The 23918-nt window shown below is 31.2% G+C and overlaps 1 protein-coding gene across 6 annotated transcripts in view; it reads right to left on the bottom strand.

Moving 5' to 3' along the window:
* LOC143255723 (BAG family molecular chaperone regulator 2) overlaps positions 1–23918 on the bottom strand; it is a 39973-nt gene that overhangs the window by 1892 nt on the left and 14163 nt on the right. For 2 of the 6 annotated variants that reach the window (XM_076511845.1, XM_076511849.1), the window contains exons 2-3: positions 19875–20184; positions 17262–17612 (exon numbers count right to left, since the gene is read on the bottom strand). In XM_076511845.1, the coding sequence (XP_076367960.1) occupies positions 17266–17612; positions 19875–20184 (657 nt within the window). In that variant the 3' untranslated portion in view covers positions 17262–17265. Of the gene's footprint in view, positions 1–3769; positions 5347–7419; positions 11638–17261; positions 17613–19874; positions 20185–20397; positions 20594–23918 lie in introns of those variants that run through there. The other 4 variants (XM_076511851.1, XM_076511850.1, XM_076511847.1 and 1 more) reach the window with 4 other exon arrangements.

Raw genomic sequence — 23918 nt, 5'->3', positions numbered from 1 at the left:
GATCCTAGATTATAAATGATAGACATATTTAGATAAATGTTGTGTATTGATATATCTCAACTAAATAAAGTTTCAATACCCATACCAGCCATCTTAAGATACATTTTTACTTCAAGTTGGTTTCTTGTCATCATGAATGTTATGTATTGTACAAGCAAGCATGTGTCCTGTTTGAAAGACATTGTGGCTTTACCTTTCAAACTCATTTCGCATTACTTTTATAACATTTGTTATAATTAATAAACAAATGCAATGAAGTTAGTTGCTCAGTAATATTCTTGCATGTGACTTCATAAAGCACTGTTTACTTGTAGATTATATCAATAAACAAATTATTTTATCCTCACGCATTGTTTCATTAAAATTATAAGCAAAATATTTGAATAAAATAACCAGCTTGACTAACTGCTGTAATAATTAGCTTTTTCCACATGTGATTGGTTGAATCTACAGAGTATGTAACCAGTTTGTACTTGTTCAGTTTCCATACCATAACTTTTAATACAGTCAGTGTATCTTCACAAAATCTGGCAGGCTTTCAGTAAATTTCACAATACAATTTTACACCAAAAATTAAATTTTTTAAATAAAGATTTGTCCACAAATATATTGAGTAGTTTTCTTTACAAGACTGAGTGCAAAGTGAATTTCATGGTAAGATTAAAAATGTATTCATCTGAAAATCTTCAAACTTCATTTATGTAAACTATAAAACATTATTTTTCCATAAAACTTTATATTTTGTTATTTCTCTACCATAACTTTATATATGATTGGTTAATTTATTGATCTTGTAACCACCAAAAAAAAAATTAAATGTCTAAATTATCCTTTTTTCATTCTAGAATTACTTCAAATTATAACATGAAATTACTATGTTTATCTGAAATAGCTTTAAACTTGTAACAATGTATATCTGTTTATACTGAAATTTTATTATTTATTGCCCTATGAGTCTTGTGTAAATTAATTTTCCCACCATAAAATGCAAAAATCGAATGGCAAACCTGGAGCTTATGTTACCGTATCAAATTACATAATGCATTGACTGTTTGCTAGTGTACCTTGTGAAAATTGTATTATTATTATTATTCATTACTTAAACTTATCTAACCTACGAGTTTTTAATTTTTACATTGTAGTTACTCTTATAATAACGAATGAGCAATACACATGTAAAACAAGAAATAAAGTACTTACATCGGTTGTCTTTTTTTCTCTTTTTGCTGTTGATTGTTGATGGCACTTAACCTTACTTCTTTATACTAATAGTACTACTGCACTAAATAAATTCTCATTGAATTAAATAATGCATCAAAAAACAGAGAATACTATTGTGCAGGAAAGTGACAATGTTCTATAACTATTCCACTTTATCTGGCTTTCTAACTATGCATCAGAAGTCTATGAATTCAGCTAAGCTTGTTGGTGTGTTTTCCTTAGGATTAAAGTTTGAACTAGAAGTAAAATAGACAATTCTCAATACAGAAAATGCTTAATATAATACGTCATTTTATAGTATAAAACATCAGACACATCTACTTGCAATTTCTAAAAGAGAGGATATGACAGATTGTCATAGCAAGTGGTATCTGATTTTCTATTTGATGGCTCTGTAATCAAATAAGATTGAAGACTAAAAAAATTATGCTTTGCTTGAGTGATGATAACATTATAATAGGTAATTTACATTGAACGTCTTACTTCTTGGAGGGGTGGTAAATAAATTAGAGAAATGGGGATACCAAGAGAGCAGATGTCACAATTCTCACATAAGGGGAATTAATGTTTTTTTAATACTGTATTATAAGGTTAAAAACTTAAATAATATTAACATCTGGATTATTTGCTACATTTTCTGTCAAATTTATTTATATACTATGATAACAAAGTAATTTAATTACATTTTGAACGTAACTCACAAAAACTTCCTAACATGCACACAAAATGTTGGTTGTTTTGAAAGTTAGGAGTGTCTAAAAATACTTCCTCTATTTTCCAGGATTGCATTATGACTGTCTGCTCAACATGCAACACATCCAGAAGTATGCTCGTGCTGAACAAGATCTCAACAACTTGGAACAATCCTATTCAATCTGCCTTGTTCTAGCCAATCATTGATAAATCTTTCCTCTCAATAATTATGATTTTCATCAGATTTTTTTGCTATTTGGTGCAACATGCTGAATATAATATGGTATATAAAATGACAGTTAAAGAGTCTGTCATTGATGCTAACATCTTTAAAGGCTCTTTCAGCCAGCTTTTCTCAATCTTCTAATAGTTCTTTTTCTCTTGCCTTGTAGAACTGCCACACTTGCAGGTTCTTGTACTTTGGTGGCAATAGCTATAAAATTAACAGTTGTGCTTAATTCACAAGGCATTTTTCAGTTTGTCGGCAAAATAATGCTGCTGCCTAATGGTCAAAAACAGTACTGAGACTATTCTCATTGAATCTGGGTATATAAAAAACTCAGGAGACAATAACTTTTGTGGTAAGAGTTGGCTCAAATGATTTCAACTCTGCCTCTATGCAAAAGTAAATTATAATTTCAAAAAACATGTCCTCAGCTAAAGGACTAGTTGACAACACAGTGCTAACTACATATGCAATTTCAGCTGAAAAAAGTGCTATAATTAAAGGATTGCTGATTAAGGACTGCAAAATGAGTGATACAAAAACACTGAAGTGTGTTAGATTGCTGAATTCATATATACTTCAAGTGTCATCTGTTAATTTGGAGATTTTACATATGGGTCATTCTATGCCGACTCACCTAGGGCTTTGCAGTTCATGAGACAGATTTCCTTGAAAAAAATGTATGCAAAAACTTTAGTACAGCTTTAAGATTTTCCAAGGCTGAATAAATCAAAATGAAGTTTTTGCTTGAATTTTTTAAAAGAAAATCAATGACATGAAGTGGGAAAAGTTCTTTATTTCTGGGTGAGTTGGCATGGAATGACCAATGTGTTGGTGTACTTTTACAGAATAATACTGAAAATTGTTCAGAGTATGAATAATGGGAGCAGCCTTTATTTCTCCAGATTTACTACCATTGCAGTTAATTGCTAGTCTTATAATACCTTTTTCTGTTCCTAAACTCTAATGTATTTTTTATCTTGTATTTTAAATTGAAATAAAGGGTAACTTTATGCTATGTGAATTAAAAGCACTACACACTTCCTTTTTTGTAGTTTCCTTGTACGAGTTTAACATAATAATTCATGTATAAAAATTTATATCTTTGATTCTTGGAAAATAAAATTTTTTATATGTAAATTATTCTGTATTTTCAGTTATCTGGTTAACAAGTCTAGGTTTTTGTCCAACACATTTTTCATGTTAAATGTATTATAACCTTGTGATGCCTTACAACTATTAACATTTTACTTCCCTTTTTTTGTATGGTTGCCAGTTCAATGAGCATTTATTTTAATGCACAGTTTTCACATTTTGTGGAGCAGCATAAATTATACATGCAATGCATATAAAGATAAAATTTTATCATGTTCAGATTTCTTTTCTTATAGAAAGTGTTTTGAATTAACCATGGGAAGGATATCAGTTTTTTTTATTTATGATGAATTTATGTTTCAGAAGTAGGACTAAAATTCTGCAACTTGAGAAAAGGTATATTACATAATACTGGTACATGCTTTCTTTGCAGAACAGATATTAACATACTACAGTTTACTTGTGGTTTGTGCAGAACATCCTTAGGTGCCATTTATTTAATTGTTGAGTTTGAAAGGAGGCAGATGTGTTTCATTTTCTTCATAACACAATTTTTTATTATTTATTTAAAACTTACAGAATACATACATGAAAACATATAGTAAATTTTGAAGTATTGTATCTTGTAGAACATTTTACTTTATGGAGTGGGACTGCACAAAACTTGCAAATGTATCTTGTGTCACTTCTTTTCCTATTGGTAATACAAACTCTGCGGGGTTCTGGTAAGAAATTTCTTTTTTCTGTAGATGAAATGAACACAGGAATATGCTGCTTCATGTCACCAGACAGTCTTCCTGAGGAATTCTTATGTGGAGACTCTCCTTGTACCTTCAAGTGATGGACTGGGTTCATTCCTCTCTAGTTCCACTAAGTCTTCTTTCTCTCTTCATCAGTAATCCATTCTCTTACCACAGAGAGGAGGAACTGTTTATATTTTATTTTTTTCTGCTGATTCAGGGCTATGTAGGTTACATATGAATTTAAAAAGCTGTAATTAGATTAAACTACTACCTTTTCTCTTCATTTCACTGTTTTTCTGAAAGTGGTGTAGTATGAGAGATACTGATTTGCATGGTTAACATCTTTCATGTGGATATTATACTGGAGAACATGTTGTTGTTTTTTATTTCTTCTCCAGTTATTCTATTTTTCTTTCCCGTGGTAGAAACAGATGATTTATGGATGGATGAAACCATTCTCACTTCTCTCTGGTCTTTCCATATGAAAATGAAATCATCATCTTGACTATGGAAATATGTTTTACCTTTTATCATTGTTGAAACTTCAGGCTTGACAGCAACCCTATATTAATTATGATTGTTCCACAGATTCTTGTTGTAGTTCTAGGAACAGGTTTATCATGGAAATACTATTATAATAATTGCTCTGGTATATGCAATATCACAATCCAAGACTGGGAGCAAGAACTGAAAGAATAGTTTCCTCCAATTTTTTACTCTCACCACTCTAACCTGTGTCACTCTCATGCACCATTCTCACCAGCAGGCCAAATTTTACAATTTTTGCACGGTTGTATGCTTGAAATCTCAGACATTCTCTCCAAGGAATCATGCCCTCATACAATGACAACTGTTGATTTGGTTTGTATGGTATCCTGAGTTTATTGAGGAAATAGTCCAGTATCGGTTGAATTTTGAAGAGCCTGCCTGAAGACTCATCCATTTTCTGATTATCATTGAAATCCCAAAATGTCCAAATCTGTTTTGGCTCATGTCTGTAGGTATAACTTCAAACCAATCAGGTCCTTTAGGTGACATTTTATATTTCTTTGCAGTTTGATTATGGTAAATTTTTCCAAGTCATCACCAAACATCAGCCTTGTCATGGCAGCAATACTTTCTGGTTTGGATGGAGTTATAGTGACTCCTGGATTTCTTTCAAACATTTCCAAGTCTGGTAGAATATCTATATCTGACCAATTAGCATTATCATAACAGGAACATCAGTAGAATCACCACCATTTTCTTATGCAGAATCAGTTGCAAGCACAACAACTTTACATATCTTTGTAGCTCTAACAAAGTCACTGTAGCTGCAGTCACTTTCAGAATGATCCACAAACACATCTTCACCTTCACTTGGAAGATCTGGCAAATTATTATCATATAGTTCAGTAATTATCTCATCTTCACTCTAAACACATTAAATTTTCTGTGAGAAGCCCTTTTTAAAAATATGGGTATTGTATGTAAAAATCAGAAAAATAATAACCGTCTATAATATTAAAAAACCAAAATTTGACTCCTTTTAAACTGATCATTTTGACACTGCACAAACATGAGTAAACTTGTGACCTATCCACAGTGTTAAAATATAATGAAATGTTCTAACTGTTAAAGTTCACAGTCTAAAACTATGTTTATTTTAAGGATATATATATATTTAATGTTTCACCTGTCTTTGAGACATATAAATCAGTTTCTAAAGGTCATAAAGATGCAGTACAATTAATACAATAAATACTAAAAAAAAAAACTGGTGAATAATTGAATATGTGCTCTGCAATGTGCTGTTAATTCTTCTTTGAAAAAAAAAATATGGGCAAAACTATATGTATACAAGTAAAAAAAACTACTGACATACAAGTGAGGTCAGGAAAATCACTTGAATGCTGAACATATTCTACTGGTTAGCATGCTGTACTGTGTAGCTAAGGGTTCAGTGTTCATGTCCTGCACTTTGAGGCCATGAGTGTACTATAAGGGTGATCAAATTTCAGTTTTTGTTTGTACAAGAGTTGGTTATTAGCTGTCTTTCTTCTAGTCCATCATTTCAAAACTAGTTCTTGTGTAGCTGCATGAAATTTCTATAACAAGCAACTAGGGCATTTCTGTTTGTTTAAACAATAGTTTTTATGATCATGAATACATGAGACACAGATTGTATTTGCGGTTGGTTAAGGCGACACCTTAAAAATGGGGGCTGGTTCTCCTCCCTATAAGTCTTTTTTTTTTTTAGACAGAAAGTACTGGCCTGTTTATGGCCATCTACATTGGAATCTTATCTGTTTGTACAAGGTTACTTGAGTTCTGCATGATTGTAAATTACAGTAATGCTGTTGAAAGGTGTTAAGTATTATTTTACTGTCTCACATGTTTAACAAGCTACCTTTATTCATAATACTATATTTCCCTTATCAGCTTGTTTGGTTTCTATATCTTTAATGCACATGAATAGTATTATTCTTACTTTTACAAATTTAGTTTAGCTTGTTCACATCATCATAAATTTTCTCTGCAATGTAATTAAAACCAATCATTGGAAGATCTTCCCATTACAATTTCTTTAACTTTTTGAGTTAGTAGTTACTTCACATATATACAATTTTGTTTGGAAGTCCATTACTTTAGGCTGTAGATGTAGTTTGGTTTAAGGATCAATTGGTGATATTATTTAGTGTTCAAATAAATACAGGTTATTATAATGAAGGCAACAAAATGGAAAGAGAAGGTGGTATTTGTTAAAATGATATCTGTTGTTTAATTGCAGCTGCTTCAGGATATGATCTTTGAACAGGATAATAAGTGTTGCCATTACAAAAAATAATCTAGGGTTTATTCTGGTAGTGTGTGATGACCATATAATGAAAAATATTGTGCTCAAAAGATTTGAGAAGATTACTGAATATGTTATGTTTCACAAAATCATCCTTGTAGGCTCTTACACATAAAGGATTTGGGAAACATTTGTCAGAGGCAGGTGGAGCAGTAAAAATGCAAATCTTTTGTAGAGATTCATTAACAACTGTCTCAAGGGTACAAATATAAGCTCTATAACAAAATGACCTTTTAACAGTTATAAAATCTACGTTTTTGTAGTGTTGTTACTTACAACTAATATAGATAATTATATTATCCTTTTCCTTTTATTACATATGACCCCCAATCTTCCAGCACTTGTGTTAACAAGCTTGAAAAGTTTGCAATTTTCATTTGTTTAAAGGCAAGATAAATTTTTTTAAGTTTATGCACAAAACATTGATGCTTTTTGTTATATTTTTAATATACAAATAGATACAAGATTTGTCAATCTATTGTAAGGTCAATACTTAACAGTTGTAAATGTGGAAAATATATGATTGGCAAAAAAATAACTGGCAAATGAAATTAATATTTCTGCAAATTATATCCTGAGAAAAGAATAAATATTACTGAAAACCATTTGCTCGAAATAGTTTTTATTCACAAGACTACACTTCATACTATCACCCTTCTTTGAGTGTCCAGAGGCTTGTTATTACTTCACATAGAGTGTAAAAATAAAAACGTAGCATAGGAAGCATGAAACTTTTGAACGTGATACAATAATGTACTGAATGCTATTATTGCAAAAATATTTATACAGCCCCTTTGTAATCAATTAAACAGAATTAATTAAATAAAACTGAATTGTAAAGTTAATTATAAAGTATTTTTAAAGATAAAGGAGAGTACAAAAAAAGTTTCATAAATCATTATTGTGTTAGTATTGATATCCATAATTGTTACTTTCATGAAAAAATAGGGGGAATAAAAAAAAACAAGGTAAAAATGCCAATAACTGCATTACATACAACTGATACAGTTTTAAACAAATCATTTAGATGCACCACTTTGAATATTTAAAAATGACCAAGAGAATATCACAATAGTAAATTAATAAAAGAAGTTAAGTGAAGAAAATACTTATATCAAGAAAACTAACTGTTCTCAACTTCAGACAACATTTTCCCTAATAGTTTAATTGGCTCAAGTATCCAAACTTTTGTGTAAAACACATTTTATTTATGGGTTTGCTTATATCACCATTTCAAATGCATTCCTGAAGAGTTTATATAATTAATGTCAAGTCGATCCAGTATATTTTAAGCCACACCTTACAAAACATTCAGAGGTGCAAATAAACTTTCTTTGACACTGCAGTGAGTAGCAGTGCAAGTATAGGAAAATAATATGGGAAGAGGGCATCTTCTGTAGTTACACCACTGGCAATATGTGACTTCCACGTTCCAATCATGAATTTTGTACTAATAATATTGTGCACAATTTGCAAATTAATAGTTTTAATAAATTAAGATGAGATCTCTGGCCAGACAAAAATAATATAAATATGACTTAAATTCTATAAACTAAAAACTGATGTCTTATAAATTATACAATAAATATTTTTTGTTTAAAAGTGTGTTATATGCAGGTTTACAAAAAACCTATAAGTACACATATAACAGTTATAGATAAACAGTAACCAGGCAACAAATATACACGTCAAATAACAAAGCAACACAATATTTTGTGCCACATAATAAATATCCTCAGAACTTTAATTTCTCTTTACATCTAATGAAACATGACCCAGTCATTCTTTGTACGCTTTATAAAGGTATTCAAATGTAAAATAAATTATGTTTTTACTACTGTAAACCATAAAAAAACCTACATAAAATATTTTACTTCCGACAGACAAACTTCTTAAACACTTGAATTTCATAAGAAATTAAAGAATTTCTTCATGTATTTGGTAAAAAAAATTTTCACAGATACTACTGTCATACTTTACAGGACCATTTGCACATTATTATACAAAACAACCTGTTTCTTACATGACTTAAATTTTTTGAAAAAATTTTAGCAAACATTTTTACAAAGAATATTAAAACTTAAAAGCATATTAGTATCAAAATATAGTGGTAAAATTCATAAATGAAACATGGGTTTTAAAATTATGTTACTTCAATTATTCAAGTTTGAGCCTTTTCACAGACACATATTCAAGTCTGCACAGGTTCATTCACAGAACTCTATATTTAAACACTGTCATTATAAGCATATAGAACTATGCAACCTTAAATCTGTATTCAGCTTGGGGTACACCAGTTAGGTTGTTCATCCATTCTTAAAATTAACACAGCCTCTTGGTTTCTTTACCAATACATTTATTTCTTATGTTGTGTTATATTTCTCATATCTTATTCTGATATTATCTGAGAAAGTAGTATGTATATATAGACAGTTATAGTGACATTTGGAGATCAAACAGGAACTTTAACAACCCATATAACTTTCAGGCAGACATACAACATCCAGTCATGTAATATAAAATTTTTACTATAATATTACCTGCTAACTACATGTTTAGTTATAATACTACTTTATATTAAAAAAAAAAGTTAAATTGAAGAATAATAAAGTACATGCACATGTAAGGTGCTACTAGCATTTTCACCTCAATTACAAGAAGTGGGTGTCTCATGCATGTGTAATTTTTATGTGTGAAGCAGAAAAAAAGAGAAAGCAAAATGTGGGGCAAGTGTTACAACTTTCAAGAAGTAGCAAATGGATATGAAAGAAAGCTTTCTATTATCTTGTGGCTTCTATGTTATACTGATTCATCACTTGTTGAAACAGTCTGAAACATTGCTTGCAAATAGTTTTAAAGTTCAATTGAAGGCATGAAGAATTTTTCATGTGTATGGACTGCTGGCTCCACTAACCAAACAAACATCAACATGCAAACAGCACAAAGCTGCTGCAGCTCACTACTGGACCAAGAAGGCAAAGTAAGCAAGTATTCCTGTTACTGTGTGCTCTCTGATTGCCTATAGCTAGCTACACAGGGGTAAATCTACTTTTAAAAGAATAGGGGGAAAAGTTTAATATGTGTTATCTTATGGTTAAGGAAGATATGACATTTTAAAGATTATCCAGCTCTGTGAAAGTTGGAAGAACAGTATGGGGTGAGACTTAGAAGTTCTTATAAAACTAAGGACTCAGCAAGATTATTTACAAGTTAAATTGCAAAACAACAACATCAAGATCTTATGTTTAGTTTGGATAATGCTTGATTTTTCAGTTTTTTGATGGGCAATTCCACAGGTACTGGGAATAATGAAGATGAGATAACTGAGCTTTTGCACTGCTATAAAGATTACAAAACTGAAGAACTGAAATCATATGCCAGACTTTTTACAGTAGAAGTGCCTCAAAAGCTGATGCTAATGGTTCAATAGATTTCTTTTGAGTAATGCTTCAAGATATCCCTAATAAAAGTATGTTTCAGACACAGTTGGTGAACAGTTCTTATAGATGTAGGTACAAATGGTGATTCTGTAAACACTGGGGAACAGACTAGGATGAAAAATTACAAAAAGAGCTCTCTTGGTTGGTTTGGATCTGGTATAATCCTTTCAAGTAGTCTGTTTAAAAATGTATAGTAAATGCTGCTTCAGCTCTATTCTCTTTATTCAAAAAATCCTAATAAGCTAAGTGAATTTTATTGCTGACCTGAAGGAGATATTTGAATTTACCAAAGGTGGAGACATACTAATTAGGTCTCAAGGAACTAGATGAACTATACACAAGTGCAAAGCTATACATCAAGTAGTAGATGGTTTAGTACATACATAAACTATCACATTTTGCTTTCAACTGATAGATCCATCGATAGTGCAAACAGAGCTCACCTTAAAAATTATCTATGCAAATGGAAGCATAAAAATGTGCTAAGTGGTTGTGCTCTATATGTAGATGAACTTAAATCCCCTTCACTCCTTAAGTTAAATGTGCAAAAAGAAAATCTTGATATTGTCATGGCCCTTCAACGTACTGTGAGATCAGTCAAGCATTTAAAAAAACTGGCTGAGAGTAGGAGTAGCCCTAAAGAATGACCAACAGTCAAACTTGTAATCAGTAAAGTTACAAGTAAAGGTGCTAATGGTGCATTCTTGTAATCATACAACAGAAGCACCTTGCAGCCATGCCATAATGAAGCTTTACCTGACCTAAGAAAACTTTACCAAAAGATACAAAACAGACTTGAATGTTGATATCAGGATATTAAGATCAACACTTGTCTAAACTGATACTCATAGTTGGTTTGAAAAGGTAAAACCAGAAGTGCAAGTACTTTTGTAATTGAGATTAGTGACTGATACTGAGGAACAATATGAAGATTCTATATTGGCAGATATCTTTTTGCAATAGTATACATCTCATCTTGCTAAAATGAACAATTAGAAAAGCAAGATTTTGGCCTTCTAGTTTTATGAGACAAAGGAAGTAGTACACTATTTGCACAAATATTTGGTCCTACAAAAAGAAAGTTATAAAAAGTTATATTTCAATGATATTATGGAAGGGATTTTATCTACCCTTAAAACCATCAAACTGAGAAGAGAACTAACTTGCAAGTTGAAACACAAAGATCCTCTAGAAATAAAAGTGAAAGGGCCTCCACTGAACAACTTTATTCCTCAGCCAGCTGTTGAACTTTTGTAGAAGGATTGTGAGACCACAAAAAGAACAAACCAGTTTTCATGAAAAGGGTACTGTCCACATGAAATCAGTGTTTATATTGTTGAATCTTCTAGTTCAGCACTAGTGGAAGATGCAGAAACACTATCCCTAGAAGAATGGGATGTATGGCTTAAGAACAGAAAAGAGAATAATGACATAATTGTCTTAAATTTGTAAAGTTATGTGCCTTATTTTATTATACGCTGTAGTAGGCTGCTACTCAATTTTATGGTGATAAATATATACTAAATACTACTTAGATTGAAAGTATATCAAATAGGTATATAACGTACAAAAACATTATCATTTCATTGCCGTAACTTGTCATTGCACTGTTGATCATTAAAATCTATAATCCTTTTTTTCAAAATTTCTGGGTTTGTGCCCCTAGACCTTCTTCCCTAGCATTAACATGCTGAGTGTGTCCAACCACTGTCAACTTATATCAGATCAAGTTATTGTTTGGATTGATAAATGTCCTTTGGACCAATAAAAGTTATAATCCACCCTGTATGTGTATGTTTAAATGCAACAGAAGAAATAGTATTAATCTTTTGCTTATAACTTTCTATTCCCAAAGGGTCACATAAACTTCATTTAATAAGTCATTTCTACTGCAAGACTAAATACAGAATATTATTATAATTGTGATTAGCAAGACTTTTACTTGCAGGTTCCAAGGTGATTTTGCAATCATGTAAGCTGTCTATATTTGAATCAAGTCTCTACTGTACAATTTTGCAAGCAGTATATGCTCATGTTCAGTGGACGTAATAATAAAGAAATAATGCCAAATACTGATGGTTTTTTTTTTCATACTCCTCTTAATTTGTCCACAATTAACACAACTGTTATGCTCAATACTGCTAAATGCTTATAGCTTTCAGTATTTAACACATTTGCTCCCAAGGTCATACTTGTAAAATTTTGTTTATGCCCAACTTCACTTTTTAATACCAGATTTAGGGTTATTAGGTATAAATGTTTTGTTAATTTAAAAAAATGAGTGACATGGACTTTTATGAAAGTACATTTACCTGCAGAACCACGTCACTTGCAAATGTTTGTTTTATATATATATATATATATATATATATATATATACACACACACACACACACACACACACACAATCACTTTTTGTATTGCGATATGTGTTTTTCTGCCTATGCATTATTTTAAAACCATAACAAAAACTTAAGAATAAGCATTACAAACCAAACTGAAAAAGCCTTTTACTATGAATCACATTTACTTGACATGGATTTAGCAACATATTACATACCATTCACAAGTAACACGATACATTGCTGTAAACCAATGTCACTCATATGCGACCAACAGGAGATCATAAGTGTTAAACTACAACTTTTGATGATAAATTAGAGTGGTTGTCAACAACAATGCTATGAACTTTGATCTACAAACTCATGGCATAACTACACCATTTTCTGACCATATCAAGCATCTTGTAACTTTTATGAAATAGCTGAAATGACACTTTTTACATGCAGTTACAAATTTTGGCAAGAATACAGACATAGGATATTTATACATATATGTGGAATACATATCTACATGTGTATTTATTAACATTTACTACATGCAGTAATTAATTTTACAGCTAAATAATGTTAATGTTGTATAAAGTTGTGTATTTGCTAGAGGGAAAAAAAGCAACTAATAATAATAATAATTTGCTAATGCCTTCAAAACACTGGTTCAAGGTCTGGAATTTCCCATTTCCTTAATTAACTTTCTTTCTGTATCATGTCGGTGACAGCTTGCAGTGCTTCAGATAACACAAACTTAGCACCACTTGCTTGCTAGTTAGTGAAACAGAAACTATTGAGGAACTTGAGATATTGATACCTTGTATGGTATGTTAGGCATAGGTACTTCATGTTGTTTGAATCAATGCTCTTTAATAGGAAGGAAATGTAAATGACTTTGTGATAAATTTCCAACTGCAACCATGGAAGACAGTACTCACAAAATATAATTTTAAACTGCATGAGAGAAAATAAAAGTACTTTATGTTTAAAATGATAGGTGGGAGATGCATTTTGTCATGGCAAAATTGTATTTTTAATGTTCTCCATTATTTTCTGTACTGATGACCCCTAGCCTGAGGTACAGTGGAGTGCCGTTAAGCTGCGGTATTTGGGGGGTCAACCTGCTTAACCGCGGCTTAAACCTTTGTGACTGAAAAGCCGAAGTCGCCAACAGCTCCGCCGAGGAGCCTCATCCGGGCCATTGAGTGATCATTTTATCGGATTATCAAATTAAAAATAATACTTTAATTATTGATCACTTTTTTCACGGATTTACCGCAGTTTAACTTTAATGTATGGAGAGGTGTGATTCGGTAACAATGGTGGCCTCTATAAAGCTGACATAGAGAGCGGATAACGTAGATTAACGGTCGATTTCTATTGTAATATATTTTATTTATTTCCCAAATTAAAGCAAATCCTTTTTAAATATCCCCTTGAAGTTATAAAGCCAGGATTAAATTCATAAGCCGCGTTTTTACACGTTCTTAAATTAGCGGTGAGCCACGATAATCCTTGCTCACAAGACTTGCTACAGCAGCTTAAGCGATTTTCGCGGTTTACTGGTCCGTGGCTTAATGGCGCTCCACTGCATTTATTATAAGCATACAAAGGACAGATAATTTGTAGCAGTATGATGTGCAGATATGGTAACAGTACAAATAGGGTAAACACAACATATTCCTTTTTATATCCATTTAATGAGACTGTATAACAGATAATCAACAAATTCAAAATCACAAGCCTACTGAAGTGATCCACAACTTTACCACTTTTTTCATGTCATACTCACCTTTAAAACAACAGGTAGGCATGAACTACAAAAGAAAATCTTAAAGCATTTTCCAAAATGTCCCAAATAATCTTTATTAGCTTTGCATACACTATTTCAAAGCATTTCTGAATGGAAAATAATGTTAAGAAACAGTAAAATATGAACTTCTCATAACTTACAAGGTATAACTTTCTGTAAAATTAGCTGGTCAAATGCATTTTCTCTAATCTTACCCTTATAAATGAATGAATCAAATTAGGGAATCATTTCTTTTTTTTAAAAAAAGAAAACAACAACACAGAAGATAAAACTAAATTGGAATCTGAAACTATTATTAATAAAGAAAAGTCCAGTGATATATTTAGAAATGTTTATGAGGACATGCAAGTTCATGAAGCAAATTCATGATAATAAGACTCAGTAGTAAAGTAAGGTGGAAAATATTACAACTACCATATTTTCCGGTTAATAAGCCGAATCACCGAATAAGCCAAGGCCAATTTTCAGCTCTGAAAATGAGGGTTTTTGCTTATTACCGTCCAATAAGCCGAAGCCATTTTTAAGAAGTGACAAGTTTCTTCAAAATGATTTCTTAGTCTCGTTTCAGCGTCAGCATGCATGTTGTGTGTGATCATTGGCATTCTGTAGTAAAGCAGAACGTGTCGTATTGAGACAGAGATGGAATCAATATGTCATTCGTTATTGGCTCCACTCATTGTAATTAGGTAACCAATGAAATTCCAGAAACAACGTTTCACTGTAGTCTTAACGTGCTTTGCTGATGGGACAAAATTACCGCCTATGGTAATTTTCAAAAGAAAAACATTTCCTAAGAAAAAGAAATTTCCGAAAGGAGTGATCGGCCAATAAGCCGACCCACAAAAATCAGGTCCAGAAATTTGGCTTATTAGTCGGAAAATATGGTATTTCTTCCCATTAAAAAAAAAGTGTTTATGATTTGTTGGTAAAAATGTTTCACACTGTTATTTTTATCAGGCATCTTAGACACTGATCTTTATAAATGATCTCTGATCTTAAATCAAATAATAATGTCCACAAAGAGAAATAATGAATTTTTCCCATCAACTTTAAGATAATTTTATGAAAGGTGAAAATTATATATTTTTTAACTTATGTGTGAACATTTTCCTAGTGATGAAATATGTCTGACATTATGGAATTTAAAGCAAAGCCCTAGTAATAGTATGTATTTCAGATACTTCTAACTGTTCCATATCTAATAACCTAATTCCCAACCTCCTTAATTCTCTGTGGTTCAGCTCTAATTATTTATAATGCATTGCTACTTTTTTATTATTATTTGTTGTACACATTTATCAAAACAGCCATAATAATTCAACAAGGCTTGAGAAACATGTTTTAAAAAAGCCCTTGAATTTGAAAGCAATTTACATAATTGGAAGAATTGTGATAAAAATGGTCTTCTGTATAACAACTTTGGTATAGCATATAAAGACTAACATGTAAGATGTAGAAATTACATTACTTTGAGTATACAGATCTGAAGAAAGGTTAGCATAGGTTTTGAATGATAAAAGGAAGGAAATGGAGAGGTAAGCATATCTTGGCTCAATAACATTAGAAAATTGATTGAAGATGACAAGCTTGAATTAGGAATGCTTGTTCAAGCAGTAAGAAAGATAAAAACAATCTATTCATTAATCCTCTGAATTAGGGAGAATATAAGCATTTTTACTAATTTAACAAATTTATTTTTATTTAAAAATAAAACTGATTGCATATGGTTAGACCAATTTAGTACATTTTACAAATGCACAAAATATACTTATTTACCTTATTGTTATTATTATTTTTTCTTTCTATAAGCTTAATGAAAAGATACAAATCTTGCACAAATATATATGTATACTTTTCAGATTTCAAGTTTCAAAATGGACACAAACAGTAATAACAGCTCTGATGTACATGTACAGTAATACTGTGATGGTAAGTATCTTGTATTTTACTGCATGTATTTATTCTAATAGCAGTAATCACAAGTCATAAATTCATGATTAATTCCTCCACCCACAAAAATTTGTATTCAATTCTAAGAGTACACTTGTATGCCATTACAACCCACCAAATAAAGCTTTTTTCCCTAATAAACAGAGAACTATAGCCATATAATCAATTTTTCTTCTTAATTTACATATGTACTGATCTTTAATTAAAAAAAAAAATTATACCATAGCATTGCTAAATATGTCTCAGGCAAAATATTTTAAATTAAAAATAAATTGTAAACTTCTTGCAAACTGCACTGCTGAAAAAAATGCATTCAATTTGGTGACTTAATTGAGAAGCACTTCCTAGGTGAATTTTATATTAATTAGATGATTAGTACTGAAGCCAACAAAACAAATTTGGTGATTCAAACTTGATACAAGTCTTCATCAAATACAGAAAGTCTATTCTAGTTCAACATCACACACTAGTGATGTCTCTTCTGATATTCATCTCAAACATATCTTTAAAAAAATACATATACAGAATATAGGTGTTTTTACTATATCAACAATTTATTTTTATTTTGAATTTACTGTGTATACTCACAGTTCAGTTTTAGAACCACACTAATCAAACATTTTATCAATTTCTTTTCATTTAAACCATGAGAAAAATACTTAAAAAATGATAAAATATGGCAAGAATATTTTAAGTTGTGGTTATAAAAAAATAATTAGTCAGACTGTGTACCTACAAGTTACTTTTAAATCAAAATATAATTGTTAAAAATTATGATAGTTAAGTAGCAAGATGTTAAAAGCTTTTTTAAATCAACTTCTGATAATATTTCATGTTTCTTTTTAATACATAAACTGAATTGTTTATTCTAATTTTCTTCTATATAGAATTTTTGTATAAGTACATATTAATACCTAGTTAGTGATGCAAACTTTCTTCTGCTTCAATAACTGATGAAAGGAGTGATTCAAGCCTTCTACGTGTCTTCTTTTGGTCATCAGCAGTACATTCTATTGTTACAGTCTGGAATCTTTGGTCAATAGGCCCTCGTGGTTCTGGCAGGCAAGCATTCAGATATGCCTCACACATTCGCCTTCCACTGCTTAAGTCTATTCGTATTTTATCAAATAAATCTTCAATATATTTATTCACTTTATCAAGAGCTTTATTCTGGGCCTCATTTCTTAGAGTTTTAACATTTACTTCCACAGTTAAAGCACGACCTAATAGTCTCTCAGCTGTTACTTGAATTTCTTCCCGTTCTCCTAATAAATAAAAACACAGAATAATAACAAGAGAAAAAAAATACAATGTGTAGTTTCCTAGCTGAAACTTTATTGTGTGTGTGTGTGTATATATATATATATACATACATGCAATGTATCTTTTTTTTTAACACTATATTTACAACGTATCAAAACATTTCATATTACAAACTCATACAACATAACTTTCCAAGGTTAATCTCTGGTAACTTTGTAAAACACATAGCGCACAATATAAAAAGGCTAGAAGCTTTGGAAAATGTAAGAGGTCTCCAATAAGGATTTAGGAAAAGCCCATTGCTACTAAGCTACCAGATTTATCCATTTGATGCTAGCAAAAACATTAAAGATAACCAAGTAAATTTTTCAAACTCCTAGTAACATTCATTCTAAGTGCACATTCAAAACCCATAAAGAAAAACAAAAAATATCTGGAGTACTGACTTGCTTCCAAGATCAAATCAGCAGGTTGAAAATAGTAATATGAAAGGCAAAGGTGTTTTTTTTCTTTTGTTTTTAATCAATAGCAAGACAAAAGCATTTCTAAGAATGAGCAATGCAATATATAAATTGTTTTATTATCTTTAAATATCTTTCACAACATACTTATTTCAAGGAAAACATATTTAAAGTAACTGTTTATTTTGTTCGTGACTTACATTTTGACCAAACTAAGTAAATTATTCTCACTGCTCATATACTAATATACAGAAATTTGCTTGGCAAGGCTTGAGATGCTTTATGCACAGGCCAAACAAACAAGTCATATGATCAAGTTGCTACTACTTATATATTTTTATATTTCTACAGGGTCAATAATAAGAAAGAGATGGCAGAAAGGTGTGTTGTGTGGCAAAAAAAGCAGAGGAGAAGACATTGTATGAGAAACAACAGGAAAATAATAACACACCAGTCCTGTAGTCCTTTACATGGTTTCATGGTTATTAAATTTCTAAACTTTCATTACTGCTAAGCAGGCATACCACCTAGTTTAACATTAATATTTCTGTTTATTGAAGAAAAAATATTACAACAACCATCAGAACAGTGATAAAAAATAAATGGCATAACAGTTTTGTTATTTTTTCAATATTCTGAGCTGTAACAAAGAAGTCTTTAAGTGAAGTTTTACATCAATTTACATGTGAACTAGTAACTAACAAACATGTAATCAAGATATAATTTAAGAAGCCTGGTTACCACATTAATGTTTTTTTAGCCATAGCATAGAAGCTCATTAAATGGCTTTAAATTTGTTTCTTGAAGTATAAACTTTCACCTTGTAGCTCCATCTCTTGACTAATTTGAGATTAATAACAGCTGCAGTTATTGAGGATTCCCTCTTGTTTTTAATTATCTAAAGTTTTCATTACCATTATTGAAAAAGACTAAAAATCCTGAATATGAGCTAGATGTGTTATACTACTAACATATACAGCAAACAACAGGACTTAAAAATAGTTTATTCTGAAAGGGTTTAGAACAGAACAATATATAGAACTCATTTCAATCTGCAAAATCTCTTGGTAAAAAGGGGAATATAAAAGAATAACAAGATATACCAATGCAGCTTTATAATTAAGAAAAAACACTTTTAAGAAACTAAAGAAAGCAAGCAAAGAGACAGAAATTACAAAATTATTATGAAATAACGTAAGATGTTATGATACTCTATGTTACAATTTGTCATGTTGAAATAAAATTCATATACAAAAAGTTATCCACTAAGTAGAACTTAAAAATAGCATTAAGAACAAAAAATGGAACACAAGCATTTCTGGAGTATGTGTAACATGTTAATTACACAAAAAGCCAGTAGTATGAAATTCATTGGCTTTGTATTTTGACTCATATTATACGTTTATTTTTATAGATAACTTATTTGGCCATAATGGACATATTTTGTTATTACGTACATCTGCAAACACTATAGTTCAGATAACTATAATTTTAATAGGAATGAAATTATTCCAATATGTTAGACATTACCCATTAACAAATGTCTTTTCTTTATCAAACTGCACTTGCTCTCTTGGAGCCTGAATCCTTCATGGTATGAATTATATTTTCCTAAGCTCAAAATCAAATGCATGCTACTAATAATAATTAATAAGCATGAAATAAGTAAATATTATGCAAAAATCACTGTAACACTGTACGTTATAATCAAACAAACAAAAGCAGGGGTTATGTTAAGTTGTAATTTATAAACACTTATCGATGTCTGCGGTTTATCTTAGATTTAAAAACATTTGCACTTGCCTTCACTAATCAGTTGTAAATCTTTATTTGTCTTTACAGTTGAGATCATTGTAAGCAAGGCTTCACGTTCTTGCTCCATTGCTGTTGCATGTTCTCTTAAAAGTTCAACTCTTTTTTCTATATGATCTAACATCCCAACTAGCCTATCATTCAAGCGTGACACATTTTCTGGCCGTTCGGATGCTTCAAAACTGAAACTCGAAATATTTTTTGACATGCCACCCATCCGTTCAACATTCTTGTTGTCTGCTGCCATATTCGAGAACGATCGCTCTGGAGAAGCCACATTCCGCACAGACTCATGGGATATCTGAGAGAAAACAATAACAATTAAATATTAAAGGCCAATTCATTCTGCATATCAGACAATCACTCTCTTTACAAAATGATAATTGTGAAGATAAACACGGAAAAATGATTTATGTATGCATCTTCAACATATGACGCTTAAACATGGACTCCAAGTTTCCGCTTACGTGAACAAAACAACCATAATTAATAATACTAATAAATAACTTCTAACACAGTTGCTGCAAAATCGTATTATGCACATTGAGATTGTGAGTGCTAAAGTATGAAGGTGAAATCCCACTATTAGATTAGAGTAATCCAAGAGTTCGAAAAAGGTGTTGTCTGGCTTCCTTTCTCTTAGTCTACAAGTTCAAAATGATAGGAATAGCTGTGGCAGCTAGCCCTTATTTAGCTTCTTCGAATATCTGAACGAACAAACAAGTTTTATGCTTTGTTTCATTAAATATTATTATACACAATATATTTAAAATAAATATTTTTTTTCAGTAATTTTGCGCAACTTGCTTAGTTTATGGATTTAGTTTCAAATCCTTTAATCTTTCTCTTATGTGCCGTTGTAATGTTCTTTTCTTGGGCTGGTTGTGTAATATTATTTTGTGAAAATAATTTGAAGTATGTCCACATAACAAAAATAAGTTTATTTTTTCCTTAACATTTGTACAAACTGCCTTCACTGTTGTATCTCGTAGGTTTGTTTGTTTTGAATTTCGCGCAAAGCTACTCGAGGGCTATCTGCGCTAGCCGTCCCTAATTTTGCAGTGTAAGATTAGAGGGAAGGCAGCTAGTCATCACCACCCATCGCCAACTCTTGGGCTACTCTTTTACCAACGAATAGTTGGATTGACCGAGACTTTGTAACACCCCTACGGCTGAAAGGGCGAGCATGTTTGGTGCGACCGGGATTCAAACTCGTGACCCTCAGATTACGAGTCAAACGCCTTAACACGCTTGGCCATGCCGAGCCATATCTCGTAGGCTCAGCTTTACAAATGACTTTCAAATAGAAACCTCACTGATGATACTACGACCAAAGTTAAAAGAATAAACTTAATTTTTTTATTTCATGACTAACTGATTCAATATTTGCTGATTCTCGTATTTAAACGAAAATTTCGTATGTAGATATTTGTCGAACTTACTGGATTTTTTAGATGCCATTGAGATATTTCAAGTCTACTTTTATGTACTTTCTTTCATCATAACATTATTCGTCCATTAATACTTAAAATATTAAAAATATAGTTTCCACTGCCCCTTGAAAATCCCAATATAAAAATAAAACACTATACTGTCTATTCACCAAGTTTTCTCAGTGGTTATCTCTTGTGTTAAATAAATTGGATGGTCTCTTGTCTTTTGTCATCACTAGTCATCCTATTGCTGGTAAGGTCTTCCTATGTAGGTGGTCCATAAATCCACTTGTACTAATATCCTTTGTTATTCCTTTGAAAGTTGTCTTGACAGGAACCCTGGACTTCTCATAGGTTTACTTTCCACTAACAAATTCTATAATCACTCAGTTGGCTTTGTCTCACTGACATGCTTCCAATTATTCATCAAATTCATTTATTCTCTTCAGTGCACCAGATAGCTCTTCCCAACACCTGCTTAACTTTGAACTTCATTCTTTTTTGTGGCTGAGATTGTACAACCACATGACATCACATTAAAAAAATCCAGTTTTATCAGCATTAGCATAATAACTTATGTTAACACTAGCTGGTTTAAGTCTTTTCCAGTTAAAGTCATGTATGATCTAAATAGTTTCTCTTAGTCTATCTGTATATTTTGAGTAATATTCTTATTAGCAACTATCTTTCAGAGGTGAGAACAGAAGTCCAATAGCATGTGAAATTCTCTTCCAAACATCAAAGATGATGATGTGTTGCCTATAACTTCATGCACTGTTGTACACTAACTCGTTAGTAATAATAGAAGATCTTGAATTCATGTTTTCTTATGGTCATCCATGTAATTAGCAGTGTGCAGTTATATCTTTCTACCATGTGGACAGAAGATGAATGAAGGACTGTTATTCTTGTATTCTTTATTCCAATAATCTGATACTTTTCTTTAAACATGGTGACTCAAAATTCTGTCCCTGATCTGAATGAAGTTCCATGTGTATCTTAAGTCTTGAAACAAATTCATCAACGAATTGCCTTTATACAGTTTCTGCTTTCTGGTTAGGAACAGTATCTGCTTCTGGCTATTTGGTAAAACAGTCCATCATAATCATGGTGTATTTGTTTTCACTGTTACTCTGTAGTAGAGGATCAAGCTTATTGACAACAAGTTTTTTATGTGGTTCCCCAACACAATACTACTGTATTTTTCTGTGTTGTTTTTGTTTTGCACTTGTATGCTCCAGCATAGTCCACATAATTTACACAAATTTTCTACAGATCTCTGGTGCCAAACTAAATATAAGCATTTTTTTATTCATTCCAGTTACTCCATTGTTCAGTGTCCAGTCATTGGAAGGTTCTGGAGATGACAGAATACTTCAGAGTGAAGAAAATGTGGAAGTACCAACAGTTGTCACTCCTTTTGTTCACTAGTGTCTTCTCATTTCTGATATAACAAGTTATAATAAATCTCACTGCCCAATACATCTTTGTCTTCAAGCTATAAAGTCCAACTGTTTATCATGGGCATCTTTCTACACTATTCTTGATCATTTAAGTAATTGGTTTTTCAACTTATATATTTTGCCTGAGCATCTTTCAACTGAATGTTAGACCACAGTAGTTCTTCATAATCACTTGTGTATGTCACACCTTGATTTTACATTCTGGTGTATTTTTTGTGGGTTGTCTTTCCTACTTTGTGCTTCCCTTTTCTTAAAGTTAACATTATTTAGAAACATGTGGTCTTCGTTAAAATTTGCTAGCCATTTCAATGTGGCATGATCTCTCTGAAGTGTAAACATTTGCCTATATAGCTAATACTGGAAATTACATAAAGCAACCTCATGGAAAACTGTACAATATCTGTTTTTCTGCAGCTTTTATTACCTTTATATAATAAGAAATCATATGATATTTTCTGTGTTGCACTTGGGACAAAATTGCTCACTGCAAAATCAGTGGCATGTGTGTTCAAAATGAGGTTATCTTCCAAAGTTGGTTGAGTATGCCAATCCAGAAGTAGTAAACAACTCAATCTTCAGTTTGTTGAATGTTGTTCACAATCAGCAGTCCCAAAATTTATTTGGCTTTTCAAGTAATATGAGTAAAGTATGAGCTGTGCCAGTAACAACTTGAGATTTAATGCTCACTAAACAAATTTTTAGTTAAAAAGTCTTAAATCAGTTTAATTTTGAGATTGAGTATCTATTTTGTAAATTCACAAATAAAAATGAGTATATAATCTTATGAACATAAGATTATATTACCATTGCTACTACATATAGTTTCAGAAGGTAATCCAAGAGTTACCAAAATGTTCAGAGGTGAGATGTTATGAACTATTAGAGCATTTAATAAGTGTAATGACAGTAAATGTATATAACACTATAAACCTCTATTATTAAATGCACGATGGTGATACCATGAATCTTTTACAATTTAGGGAATCAATTACAGAAAAATCATGCCAATAAATAATGGGATAATAGTTTTGAAAAAATGGTACATGAGAGGATTTGATCTTGAAATGAGTTGTAGTAACTGACCTAGCATAATAATTGGAAAATATACTGTGTCTAATGGAAAATGTAATGTAATAATG

Source organism: Tachypleus tridentatus, chromosome 7, assembly GCF_004210375.1.
Source record: "Tachypleus tridentatus isolate NWPU-2018 chromosome 7, ASM421037v1, whole genome shotgun sequence".
NCBI classification, from domain to species: Eukaryota; Metazoa; Arthropoda; class Merostomata; order Xiphosura; family Limulidae; genus Tachypleus; species Tachypleus tridentatus.
Note: the sequence above shows the minus strand (reverse complement) of the source record. Positions and strands in the feature narration are given on the sequence as shown.